At 45.5% G+C, this 12,955-nt stretch overlaps 1 protein-coding gene across 1 annotated transcript; it reads left to right on the plus strand.

Annotated features, from left to right (window-relative positions):
* Positions 1-30: 30 nt before the first annotated feature.
* PSMC6 (proteasome 26S subunit, ATPase 6) lies at positions 31-11,682 on the plus strand (the record flags this gene model as incomplete). Its single annotated transcript, XM_084270509.1, has 14 exons — positions 31-157; positions 846-925; positions 1,476-1,515; positions 1,698-1,750; positions 4,724-4,791; positions 5,231-5,345; positions 5,886-5,973; positions 6,083-6,144; positions 6,239-6,362; positions 6,706-6,767; positions 7,809-7,929; positions 8,014-8,094; positions 9,989-10,060; positions 11,204-11,682. The coding sequence occupies 14 exons, from the start codon at positions 31-33 to the stop codon at positions 11,320-11,322; spliced, it is 1,212 nt and encodes a 403-aa protein (XP_084126635.1). The 3' UTR covers positions 11,323-11,682.
* Positions 11,683-12,955: the final 1,273 nt, after the last annotated feature.

The following is a 12,955-nucleotide window of genomic DNA, read 5'->3' on the forward strand; positions in this document are numbered from 1 at the left end:
GGCGGGCGCGCGGCCCTGCCCCCGGCCGCCATGGCCCTTCCCGGCATTCCCTATGAGCGGCGGCTGCTCATCATGGCGGACCCGCGGGACAAGGCGCTGCAGGACTACCGCAAGAAGCTGCTGGAGCACAAGGAGATCGACGGCCGCCTCAAAGAGCGTGAGCGCCGCCCCGGGGGCTGCCGCCGTCGCCGGGGGAGTCGCCGTGGCTGAGCGGCCCGGAGAGCTCCGCGGAAGCCCCGCGGCCGCTGCCCGCGCTTCGTCACGGGCCTGGCCGGGCCCGCGGGGCAGCGCCGCGGCCGGGCCGAGGGAGGGGAGGCGGGGCCGGGCTGGTGCTCCGGCCGCGGCGGCGCGGCCCTTGTCAGCGCCCTGGCCGCTTTTCTCTCCCCGCGGGGCAGCTCGGCCGTGGGGACCCCCCGTGCGGGGGGGCGGTGTTCTGAGGGGCTGCCAGGCCGCGCCGCCCCACGCGAGCCGGGCGATGCCCGGTCCTCAGCCCTCTGCCCCGCGAGGGGTTTCCGTCAGCCTCAGACGTGCCTCACGCCCTCAGAGGGGTTTCTGTGCCCCAGACGTCCGGGGTTGCATCGCCCTGGCGGTGGCTCGCCCCGCAGTGCCGCGGGAAGGCACCTCTGCAGTTGGGGTTGTTGGGTGCCTCCTGCGGAGTGTTTTCACTAGCGAGAGCTGCCACCGCGTTGAGGGCGTGCGGGCCCTGGAGCAGAAGCTCCCCTGTGCTTGCTGGGAGGTGATGTGCAGGGTGTGCAGATCTCGCAGGCTACCTCTGCCCGCTGCTTCTCTGAGTTCTCAGTGGATGGAAAGTTTAAAGGCTTCTATGTTTCTTGCTTTTCTTCTAGTAAGAGAACAGCTGAAGGAGCTCACCAAGCAATATGAAAAGTCAGAAAATGATCTCAAGGCCTTACAGAGTGTTGGGCAGGTACGTAAGTGGAACAGTCGCAGCGACCCGCAGTGGCTGACCCTGAGCTCCAGTGGGTGTAGCATCATCTAAGTCCTTTTTTATGTCAAAAAAGGGTAAGCAGGAATGTTACAACAAACAGAAATAAGCCTTCTGTGACAAGGTTGGAAAAGCCCTTTAAGCTCATCAAGTCCAACCGTCCCTGTCCTGTGCTAAACCAGATCCCTGAGCACCTCATCTCCCCTCTGTTAAACACACCCAGAGGTGGGGACTCAGCCCCTCCCTGGGCAGCCTGTGCCAGGCCCTGACAGCTCTGCCAGGGAAGAACTTTTCCCTCACATCTAATCTGTACCTGTTCCTGTTGGAACAGACACACGACATGGGGGCTAGAGCAGTTGTCTGTCCTAGTTGTCATAAATGTGTTAAAAGAAATAAAAGGGCTGACAAACAGCATGAAACAGGAGAAAGAATGACAAAGGTGACAGTCATCTTTTGTGTCCCAAAACATGTTAAGAGTTGTTTTGCAATGACAGCTTATCTGTAGGCTAATAGTGTCTTTAATCTTTTGCAGATTGTTGGGGAGGTTCTTAAGCAGCTAACGGAAGAGAAATGTAAGTGTCCTGAACCATTGGTTCTTTGAAATCTTGATTGTAAGCTTCTGCAGTTAAAATCTGGCTAGAGGTTGGGAGGAGTAAAGAATTAGGAGTATTGGTGGAAAAATACAATTCAGAAGTGTAATTCGGAGCAGCAGATCAAGTGAAGTTGATGTTTTCCTTTGATCTTCTCTCTGCAGTCATTGTGAAGGCTACGAACGGACCCAGATACGTGGTTGGCTGTCGTCGTCAGGTAGCTGATCCCTCTGAACACTCATTAAAAGTTTGCTTTGGTCTTGAATGTTGGCATTGCTTTTCCTAAACTGGGTCCTTAGTGGGATGAAGTACGTTCTTCTTTGAGGTGTATATGGCTGTTTTATACTGCTGTCTGCTTGCTCTCTCCTTTTATAGCTGGTAGTAGTGTCACTTCTAGGAAAGCTGAAGTTGTCCACAACCTTCCTGGAACGTTGCACATGTGTAGTTAGGTGTTATGACATTCATCCTTGACTTTGAGGAATGGAAGGTAAGAGGAATAAGTATGAAGAGTGAGAGTGTGAGAGGTCTCTGAACAGATAGCAACCCTGGGGAGGATCTTGTACCCTGAGAAGGCAGCAGCAGCATTTGACTTTGTTATTTTAATGCACAAATAAGTGTGAGATCTTTCAACAGCTGTGACCTCTCAGTGCATCTTGAACTGACTCCTTTATGGTGGAGAAAGGTAACTGGAGTTGAGCTTTTAGTGCATGAGTATAGATTGTTCAGTGTTATGGAAATTGTGGAAAATAAGTTTTTATTCACCAAAAGTTCCTTTGGCGAAGGGAGCGCAGATGGGTAGTGATCTTGGAAGTGGCTTTTCTTTCTCTTTCTGAAGAGAATCTGCTGTTCTTTAGGGAATTTTGAACTCTACTGATCATATAGGAAGAAAGGAGAGGTGTTTGTAAGATTAACATGCAAGTGTTTTGCAGTAACCAGAATTATCTTGAGGTTTGTACATGGGGGTTAAGCACAGCGTAGTGGAACTTCAGCGTGCAGGAGCTGAACTGCTCTGTGGAGGGGATTCAGCTGTGATGGCGATGTGGTGGCCACAGGAGCAGGCGGCAGAGCAGGGAGCCTGGAAGAGTTTAGGAAGAGGGGCAGGAGGAGGTGTTCCTAGCTGTCAGAGGAGTTTCTGTTGAAGGCCCACAACTAACAGTACTTAGTGGGGAACAGGGAGCAAAACTCTCACAAGAGGTATCTTCCTATGCCATTCGCTCTTGTCGGTAGATTGTGCATTTCTCACTAAGGATGGACCTTTTCTCCTCCTTTTAGAGAGAAACTGCTTGGGAATTGTACCTCTAAGTGTGTTACTTTACTTTTGTGTATGTGTAGAGATCTCCTTGACTTTCTTCAACCATACCAATGCAATACAGCTTTGCTTGTGGAAAATATATGCAAGAATTGTTGGTATCAAAATGCTCTTTAAATACATCATTCTAAGCTTTGTCATTTTCAAGGTGTTATGGTGCAAACTCACTGTTTTCTTTGAGGAGGATGAACAAACTGTTGTGGAACATCAGCATCCTGAATTCCACTGAGGGGCACGTGAGCTCATCCCGAGGTCCCGTGTCGAGACGGAGATACGTGCTAGGGAGCGGGTTGGGTTTTGGCTGAACCTGGTGTTGCAGCACATACTTTGAAGTTTATTCTTCAGTAAAAACACTCTTTGATCTTAAAAGATCCTCAACTTGATAGTAGAGAGTAAAAAAACACTCATGGTTGTTTTAAATGTCAAAATATCAAGGCAGGTAATTTTGCATGGAGTGCTTCAGAGGACTAGTTTTGATCAGAGTCCTTATGGCTGTGCTGCTGCTGAGGAAAGGGAAGGACACTGTTTAAATCCAAACAAAATGACTTCCCTATCTACAGTGTGTTCCAAAAGGAATTCAGAGTCAAGTGGCTTCTCTTTGTTTTCTTCTCACTGCAGAGTGACTTAAATTGGTGCTGAATCTGATAGAATTTCAAGCTTTCACAGATCTCTCTAAGATTAGGCAGCTGGAAAGAGGTCATATTAGTGATCTCAGTAAGGGAGGAGTGACAGCTTGATTCTGAATGCTGCTAGACACTAAAGCCCACCTGTGCTAGGGACTTGGCAAATCCCCTCAGCAGGGGTGATGGAAAGCTTCAGGCTGTGCTTGCAAATAGGTGTTGAAATCCCTCTTCTTTGGTTGTCTTGCTGGGAAAGCTCAGAATAAATAGGTTTTATATTCTTCAAATGTGGATTGAGTACCTCAAAGAATTAAAGAAAAAAGGGGCAATTAGAATAGAGGTAATCACGGGTAATGGAGGAGATGACAGGTAATCTCTGTGATCCGTGCTCAGGGTTGTGTTGTGTGAGGTGAGAGTGCTCTCCTAGGCCTGGTTTCTTGCAAACAAGGTGAGAAATGCAGATTAGTAGGTTTAATCCCAGCAGAAATTAGCAGTGTGTACTGGACTAGGGACTGCTAATGGGTTTAAAAACCTCATAAAAATGGAATAAGCAGACAAAAAATGCTGAGGCAGGTGAATGAGGCATCTGAGGTGACAGATAGCAGAAGGATAGCAACTGGGACGGATGATTTTGGGGTGTAACTGGATATGGGAAAATGTGCAAATGATGGAAGGCTTGGAGAAAATAGGTTAGGAACTTGTGTCACCTGTCTTGGCAGTCCTGAAATGAGAAAGCCTTTGAGTACAAGGGGCAAAGTTCGGGCTCAGATGGGCTCTGTGCCTGAACTTCCTTCCCTTAAGGGCGGATTGCTTACTTGTCCTGAAACAGCTGGCTCTGTCCTTTCTCTCTCACTAATCCCCTCAGGTTGGCAGCAGTAAAAAAATCCCGTAGTATTTATTTTCAGAAGTGGCAGAGTTGATGACTTGCTGTTCAAGATCTCTTCCAGGGTTGAAAAAAAATCTTCCTGTGGCCTGGTTTAACTTTGCTGGTGTCCAGTTGTGACAACCAGCAGGTTCCTTGGTCAGCTCCTGGGTCGCTTCTCCCAAAGCCTTTGTTCCCATAAAACAGTAGAGCCCGGGTTTTTTTTTTCCCAAAAAATGATGACAAAGAGGATATTGGTTACTGAAGGAACTGCTTGGCATGTAGCTCAGTAGCCTTGTTTTCTCCTTGTGTGTGATTGAGCAAAGAGTAAATGTCTTGGCTAAAATCAGACGTTGTTTTGGAGCGTGGTTCTGATAGACATCCTTTCTTTGCAACTAGCTGGACAAAAGCAAGCTGAAGCCAGGGACAAGAGTTGCTCTGGATATGACCACTCTGACTATCATGAGGTAAGTTTCTGCTCTACAGCATTTAAAGGGGGGGAAAACAGTCATCTGAGTAGGTTTCACAGAGGTTTGAATAACTTTTGTGATGTTTTGTACATGTTTTCTGCAAAGCAGTGTTATAGTAAGGGCAGGTACTTTGAGGGAAGGTTTATGTGTCTGTTAGATATCGTCTAAAACCAAATTTGTTACTCATTAAAAAGTAATTCTGTTACAACTCAGCATTTTTAGCAGTTTGTTTTCAACTTTTGATGTGAAAGTTTGAAAGAAGTTTGCTAGGGTTGGGGTTATTATGTTTTTTCAACACACTTGTTATTAAGGTGGGAGGAGAAGAAATAACTTTCATAATTGCTGCAAAATCTGTTGTCATAACTCTATAAATGTGTCTGCAGGACAAAAAAAGTCTGCTTTTAACTCTGCTTTTCTTTCCTCCCCCACCCCCCAGGTACTTGCCAAGGGAAGTGGATCCACTGGTCTATAATATGTCTCATGAAGATCCAGGGGATGTGTCATACTCTGAGATTGGAGGGTTGTCAGAACAAATCAGGGAGCTGCGAGAGGTACCAGTGTCTCTCAGACACTTACATATAGTGGTGTATGTTCTGAGTTGAAGCTTTTCAGTGCAAAAAATGGCTTGCTGATTATTCTAAACACCAAAACCCATTTCTCAAACTGGTTATAACTTATCTCTACCCTTTCAAAAGCTTGGAATGATACTGAAATGAAGGAAATCCTCTTAAAAAAAGAGGGTTTGAAGGATCTAAGACCCTTTAGGCTGTTGCAGTGCTGTAAAGTCAAGTGCACGTGTCATTCTGCACAAAAACTGCTGGAATCGCTCTGTGTGGTTGTATTATGACAGTAACAAAGAGCACTGAGGGAAACAATTGGGTGGAGAGCTGAAGCCTGAACAAGAAGGGCAGGGTCATGGGTTGACCTGTTAGATCAATATGACATTTTCTGGTTTCTCACACCAAATATGCTGCACAGCTAGGAACTGAGGTAGCTGGAAAACAGCATGGCAAGTGTTACCATCAGCTTCCTGGGGCTGCTGATCTGTCTTAAAACTCTGAGTCTCAGTGTGTTTATCTCTCTATTCACAGGTAATAGAATTGCCACTTACAAACCCAGAATTATTCCAGCGTGTGGGAATTATACCTCCAAAGGGTTGCTTGCTCTATGGCCCCCCTGGTGAGTCTCATGAAGGGGTAATGAATGCTTAGTTGCCACTCTCAAACTGCAGCAGTAGCCTTCCCTTCCCTTTTATTAGTTAAACAGCTTCCATCTCTTGTCTGCCCAGGAACAGGGAAAACACTTCTGGCCAGAGCTGTTGCCAGCCAGCTTGATTGCAACTTCCTAAAGGTAGTGTAACTTTATTCCTGTGTTCATGCACATGCACCCTCACCTAATCTGTTTGCACTCCAGTCTCTTCACCCACGTCTCTTGTCTTTCAAAGGTGGTGTCGAGTTCCATAGTGGACAAGTACATTGGAGAGAGTGCTCGGCTGATCAGAGAGATGTTCAATTATGCCAGAGACCACCAGCCCTGCATCATTTTCATGGATGAGATAGATGCCATTGGTAAGGCTGGTGGCCTGATGGGTGGCTAGAGTCTCCTTTTAACACTGAAATTAGCTAGCAAGCTACAGTCTGTCTCCTCAAAAGAGAGTGTGCATGAATGTTTGTTCAGAAGAAATGTAACAGGACAAGTGGCTCAGCTTCCTTCTGAGCCTAGAGCCACAGCTATTTGTATTTGACTTGGATTTTTTTTTGACTAGGATAAAAAGCATTTAAAAACCTGTGCATGTAGCTCTGAATACCAATCCTCCTTCCCCCCAGCTAAAAAACATAACTGTCTTCAGAGTTAGTATCATGTGGAGGCAAAAAGAAAGTACTATAACTCACCAGTTTGGTTGTGCTGCAGGTGGTCGGCGTTTTTCTGAAGGCACCTCAGCTGACAGAGAAATCCAGAGGACTCTGATGGAGGTGAGTGTCTCACCCTGGCTGTGTGCTGTGCACATGAAGTAGTAACACAGATGGGAGCTGTTACACTAGGATCTGGCTCTGTAGGACTTTTTCTGAGTTAATTAGCTGGGCTAAAAGTGAGCCAGATGCTGCTTTTCCAAAGAGCAGCTGCACATCCTGATAACTCAGCCATGAATTTTACTGGTTTTAAAGATTCTGTCAGTTAGCCTCCAAGCTGAATTGTCTGGGGTGTTTTTTCTCCTTACTGTGACTTGACTTTGCTGCTGTTTACTGCACCTTCTTGTAGTAGGTTTGGAGGATCCTTCCTTTCTTAAAGAAGGGAAAGCAGAGCTGGTGTCTTACACCAAAAGTCCCTTACTCAATACATTTTAGAACTGTTACAATTTAATTTTCAAAACTAGGAGAAGTTAGATGTATTTTTTGTTGTTGTTTCTGTACTAATTGCTCTGGTAAACTTGAGTTATGTGAAGAGAATTTTAAAACTGCTGGAGACAATTAAGAATTCTGAGGCTAACGGGGAAACTTTGCTGGCCTGTGTTTGCAAACAGTTTGCCCAGTTCAAAAGAATGTGTCTGCCTGAAAGAATGAAATGACCGTGATCAAAGAGCAAGTGCTTGAATCTTCACAATGAAGTGTCTGCCTGTGTGTGGATTAGTATTCTAGAGGCTCTTCTCCAAGACTAATTTGAATGTTCTGGACTTGGTGCGCTACAACCAAAATGTGTCAGCCAACCCTTGGCTCCTTCAGTCCTTGCACTGTGCTGTTCATTGCTGTACATTTTCAGTGGAGCCTTTCGTGTCTGAGCTCTGCTTTGCTCAACGTCTTTTTCTCTGGGCAAAGCATTTTCATATCTTTATTGCCTGTAGAGTGTGAAGGGAGCTGTGGCCTTCTGTTATAGAAGACTTGCAGCCTTTCTTCTCTGATTTATCTTTACTGCTCCTACATCTTGGGGGGAAAAAACACTGATGCAGAAAATAAACATGCTAGATCACACCAGGGAGGCTTTGGGTTGTTTAAAAACATACTTCTGTTTCCTGCTAGTTACTGAATCAGATGGATGGATTTGATACTCTGCACAGAGTTAAAATGATCATGGCTACTAACAGGCCAGACACGCTGGATCCTGCCCTTCTGCGGCCTGGGAGACTGGATAGGAAGATCCGTGAGTTACTGCTGGGCAGTGGTGGGAAGGAGGATGTTGTCTGTAGGAATCCTGGGTTTCTGGTAAAGCTGTAATTCTTTCTAGATATCGATCTCCCAAATGAACAAGCCAGATTGGACATCTTGAAGATTCATGCAGGTCCTATCACTAAGCATGGTGAAATAGGTAAGTGGGAAGCTACTTGGATATCCTTCCTACTTCTGCTGGAATAAATGTGGAGAGGGGAGTTGTGAGGATGACTCTACCCTTCTAATTCCTCCCCTTGCACCAGCCATGTGACTTCCCCTCTCTGGAATTCCTTTTTATTTAAAATTGATCCTGGTTGTGTCATTGCATAGCCTGCCTTTGCACCCTTGGTGCACAGTTGTAAACTGGAAAATTAAGATGATTCTTAGCAGGTGATTTCCTGTTTGTAAAGGAATAGCTTGATGGCAGCAGACAGCACTTCTGTTAGCTCCACCAAGGAGAGAAAAAACCTTGCTGCACACGTGTGAAAACAATAAGGAATCTTTAAAAGTGATGGAGAACCTTCCTTTGGGGTTCAGAGATGGCATGTTGTCTGAAAGAAAGTTGTCTTTAGTTAGTGTTGTAGAGAGCTCTCTCCAGAGTGTAACGGTGAGAAGAACCCACCAGATAAAGTGGGGGAGGCTTATTTAATGGCTGTTACTCTGACCAGAGCTCCACAGTGATGCTTAGAGCTTTCCTCAAGAAAACTGTAAGTGTGGTTTGCCTTTGAAATGACACTGGCTGCCTTTTATTTCAGTGAGCAGCCCCCTGGCTGCTTGTTCACAGCCCCTTGACCCACCCCCACCTCTCTGCTGACACGATCTGGGTAGTGGAACTGATCTCCTTCACCATCTGGCTGCGTAAACAGCTGCGGCTCAATAGAGGGGGCGGCTGGGGAGCAGGAGGAGGGTGGGAGGGATGAAGATTGCCTTTCTTAGTAGCAGTGGTGGCTTAAACACACGCAGGGCTGTAGTCTAGTGAGCTAGAGAAGATCTGAAGCAAATTGTGAGCCCGAGGTGAAGTGCTTCATCCTTCCTCCCCGTGTCTGCGGGCACTGGTGTGGCAGCAGGGTAGGATCACTCCTTTACACCGTTTAGCAAGGTGAGATGTCAGATGGGTATTAGCTGCGTTTCAGAACACAAGATGGGAAGACTGTGCTGTTCAGCTTTCACACCTGAAAGGAAACCCAGAACTTCGCAGCAAGGCGGGGTGTGGCTTGAATTCAAATCTGAAGATAATGACCAGCTCCCTGATGGAGCATGAGGTTCTGCTTGAGTCTGGTGTCTACTGAAAACTCTAAACTTAACAAACCTTGCAGTGTTCAACACTTGCTTCCTCCCCTCATTCGTTTGGCTTTTTTTTTTTTTTTTTAACTCTCCAATTGTGGGGACACGTTGTGCTACATGGAATTAAAATAAAATTGGAGCATTTTGAGGCTCTGGAGGGGAGTGGTTGGATTCTTGAAATACAAACATTCAGTTCATTCTGAGTTTCACACAGAAGGTAAACTGCTTTGGAAAGTTTTGCAGAAAATTGATAGTGTTTTAATAAGCAGCCTTGCAAAGATTGGAACTTGCTGGAGGCTCAATAGCTGCAGTGGTTTAGAAATTGGTTCTACAAACTATAACCATAGCCACTATTTCAGTAAAATATGTGCATAACACATCAGGCTTGATAAGGCATTTAATGCCTTCAGTAAGATGCAGTTGTTATAAGTGGAATAGGATCAAGTTCTGATGACATGGAGATAAGTTTTCGGGGGGGTTACACATCATTTAAATCATTGGAATCTTGCCTTGGTGTAGCTTTACTTGAGTTTCATGTGGATGTAACCACAAGGCAGTAACCTTGGGATTTAAATCATACAATAGCAGCTCTTTGCTGCAGTATGTTTGCTTTGATGAAAGGGGTAAACCAGCTGATTGGTTTCAGAGTGAGTAGATAGCTGCCCACTAGACCAATAAATGAACTGAATTAAAGTGTTTCTCTGTGAGCTGGCATCCATAACAAAGTGTGACTTTATTTCTAACTGGCATCCTTGTTTCATGAATAGATTATGAAGCAATCGTGAAGCTTTCGGATGGCTTTAACGGAGCAGACTTGAGAAATGTCTGCACTGAAGCAGGTATTTTCTGAACTCTTCATTTTGCTGTGCTAAATCTTGGTAAATGCTAAACATTTGAGTTGGGTTTTTTTTTTGATACTTCTGAGAAGGGGTTAAAAAATGCTCTGCTGACACACAGCACTTGCTTGTTGGTGCTCCCTTTTTGGATCCCTTCTTGAAGGGCTAGATAGCTTTTACTCAAGGGAGACATTAGCACCTGGACAGCAGCAGAGTGCCGAAAAGGGTGTGTGTTTCAGCGTGTCACACGTGTCTGGACTGTTGAAGCATGAGCAACAGCATGGTGCTACACCCTGGAGCCTGGTGGAACAGCTTGAACAAGCCCTCTTTTCTTATCTTCCAAGTTGCCTTATGACCTGTAGAGTCACACAGAGCTTTACATCCTCCTCCTGAGGTTACAGGCAAGTCTCTTACCGGGCATGTGGATACTCCAGCCAGGCATACCAACAGTCCAGCTGATAATGTGCAGATCTGCTGCCAGTTAGGAGCAGTAGCACCCTGTGTTCCCATGACCTTACACCTGCTAATATCCCCTGCTGTGCACAGGCTGGATCCACACAGGGTTACATGGATTTGGGCACTGTCCTGGGACGTGCATGGTAATAAAGCTTTTTGTAGTTCAGCATGATCTGTGGATAAAACAACCATATACCACTTCAGAGCTGGAGCTAGCCTCTAACTGTGTACTAGCTGAGTGTTGTGACATATGTCGTCCTCTCTCAGAAGAATTAGATACATAACAAAACCAGCAATGATACCCATTCTTTTTTTTCCCTTTTTGCAGAGAATCCAAGCCCCTTTGTACCTGGGTGATTGGAGAGTTACTGCTGTTCTATACTTTTTTCACATTATAAATTCATTGTATGCTTAGGGTTTGCCTAACTGGGAAGGCTGAGTAACACAGTAACCACACATTCTTGTCTAGAGCAAGATTAAATAACTGTTTAATACATTCCTTACTGATCACCTGGTTCAGGAAGATGACCTCATTCCCTTTCCCAACATCCAAGACCTGTGTGTAAAAGTGTACATGCAGATAATACAACTGGGATCTGTTTTCACTTTGAATAAATCGTTACGTATTGTCTTTGTCCTGTTGCTGCAGGGAGCGCAGACTTACTCCTGCTATTAAATTACTCTTCACAGGTATGTTTGCGATCCGTGCTGATCACGACTTTGTCGTTCAGGAAGACTTCATGAAGGCTGTTAGAAAAGTGGCTGATTCCAAGAAGCTGGAGTCCAAGCTTGACTACAAACCTGTTTAAACTAACCACATCATTCATGACTGACTGGTTCGTGTATAAAAAGAGAGAAATAGTATACATCCTGATTTATTACTGTACGGTGTTTGTGTAACGTGTAGCTAATAATTTGGTAACACTAGTTGCAACTTGGCTACAAAAGTATGTTTTCCATACAGTTCTGAAATTCAAGAGTCATTAACAGCCCAGGTTAAGTGGAAGATGGGTGGAGAGGTGTTCTGTTTAGCAATGATAGTGTGAGTTTATAAATGAGCCTGAATAGGTTAGCAGACTTGAAGAAAGTCAGTTTGTTCCATGACTTTTTTTATATCAGTAAATTTCCTTTCCCCAGACAGTTTATGAATAAAACTTGTTTAAATCTGCTTATCCTGGTATGTACCTTTTCTGTCACTCTTTGAAAGAGTTGTGTCTGTGGTAATTGAAGAGCAATTTTTCTCTGGTGAAGACTTTGCATTGGAGTCCTATGCCTGACGTACCAACTGGGTGCAAACTTTCCCTCCGAGGAGGGAAGAGGATTTAGCTGAGTTAGCGTTTAATTGCTCGGAATGCAAGAAGTAAACAAGTCTGTCTTCTGACTTTAATGGTCAATGCCTGTTTATGGACAAAAGCATGTAAGCTGAGGTGGAGAAACAGAGCAGTTTACATATAAAAAAAGTTTTATTCCAGCTTTTGGGGTAGTGGGGAGACACGAGAGCTGGATTTCCTTTCTGAGGTCCCCCACATAGACAGGAGCTCTGTATCATCTGAACCTGCCCTGTTTTAGGAGCTGGGCACAGAGCTTTACAAGCTTGGAAGTCGACCAGGTGCAAAGGGGTGACTTTGCTCGTCCTGGGAGTTGAGGGCTGGGACTGTTTGTGTGACATGGTAACAAAACGTAGAGGCTGAGGTGTCTGTGTTCTTAAGGCTGTCTGTCACCATGCTTCATTTTTTGATTTCCAAGCAGTTCCACTTCAGGGCTGTGCCTGTGGATCAATCAATGTTGTACTGGAACAGTAGTGTACAAGACCCTACTTCTGGCTACTTCTGATTATCCTAATTGGATTACTCTGGGCATGCTCAGCTGAGAGACAAGTTCATTAGATTAACTCTAGGTTTGCCAGGAAACATCCTGCTCTAGAGCATCTCTCAGGGCTGTATTTCACCATTGCTGTGAGACAAAGGTGTAGAGCAGCTGAAACAGGGCAGGCAACAATGTTTTCATGTTTATATGACTAATGGTTGTTACCTTTTGATTTCTGGTTCACATGAAAGCTTCCTTGTGCCTGTGTTAGGAGTGTCAAGATGCAAGTCGCAGTTTACTGTAGGTGCTAGGTCTGGGTGCTGGCAGCTAGTGTGCTTGGAACAATGAGGAAATGCAATAAAAGTGGCTTCTGAGCTCTAGAGGGGTGTAAACAGTGACCTGAGCTTCTGCCATTGCCTTGGAGAAGGGTGAAAGGTGGCAAACTGTTTCCTGGGAGTGGTTGCAGCTTGTTTTTTAAAAGCTGGGCTGTAAACTAAGGCTACCAGCACCTGTCCCTGTTCCAGACGCCAGCTGGAGGTGGGAGCTGCAGCTTTACTGTTGCTTTCTCCTTGGCCGTTTGGTTTTTCATCTCGTGCTGGGAGGAAATTGCAGCGCCCAAAGAGCGGCTGCTGAAAC

Source organism: Gallinula chloropus (assembly GCF_964237585.1).
Source record: "Gallinula chloropus genome assembly, chromosome: 14".
Classification (NCBI taxonomy): Eukaryota; Metazoa; Chordata; class Aves; order Gruiformes; family Rallidae; genus Gallinula; species Gallinula chloropus.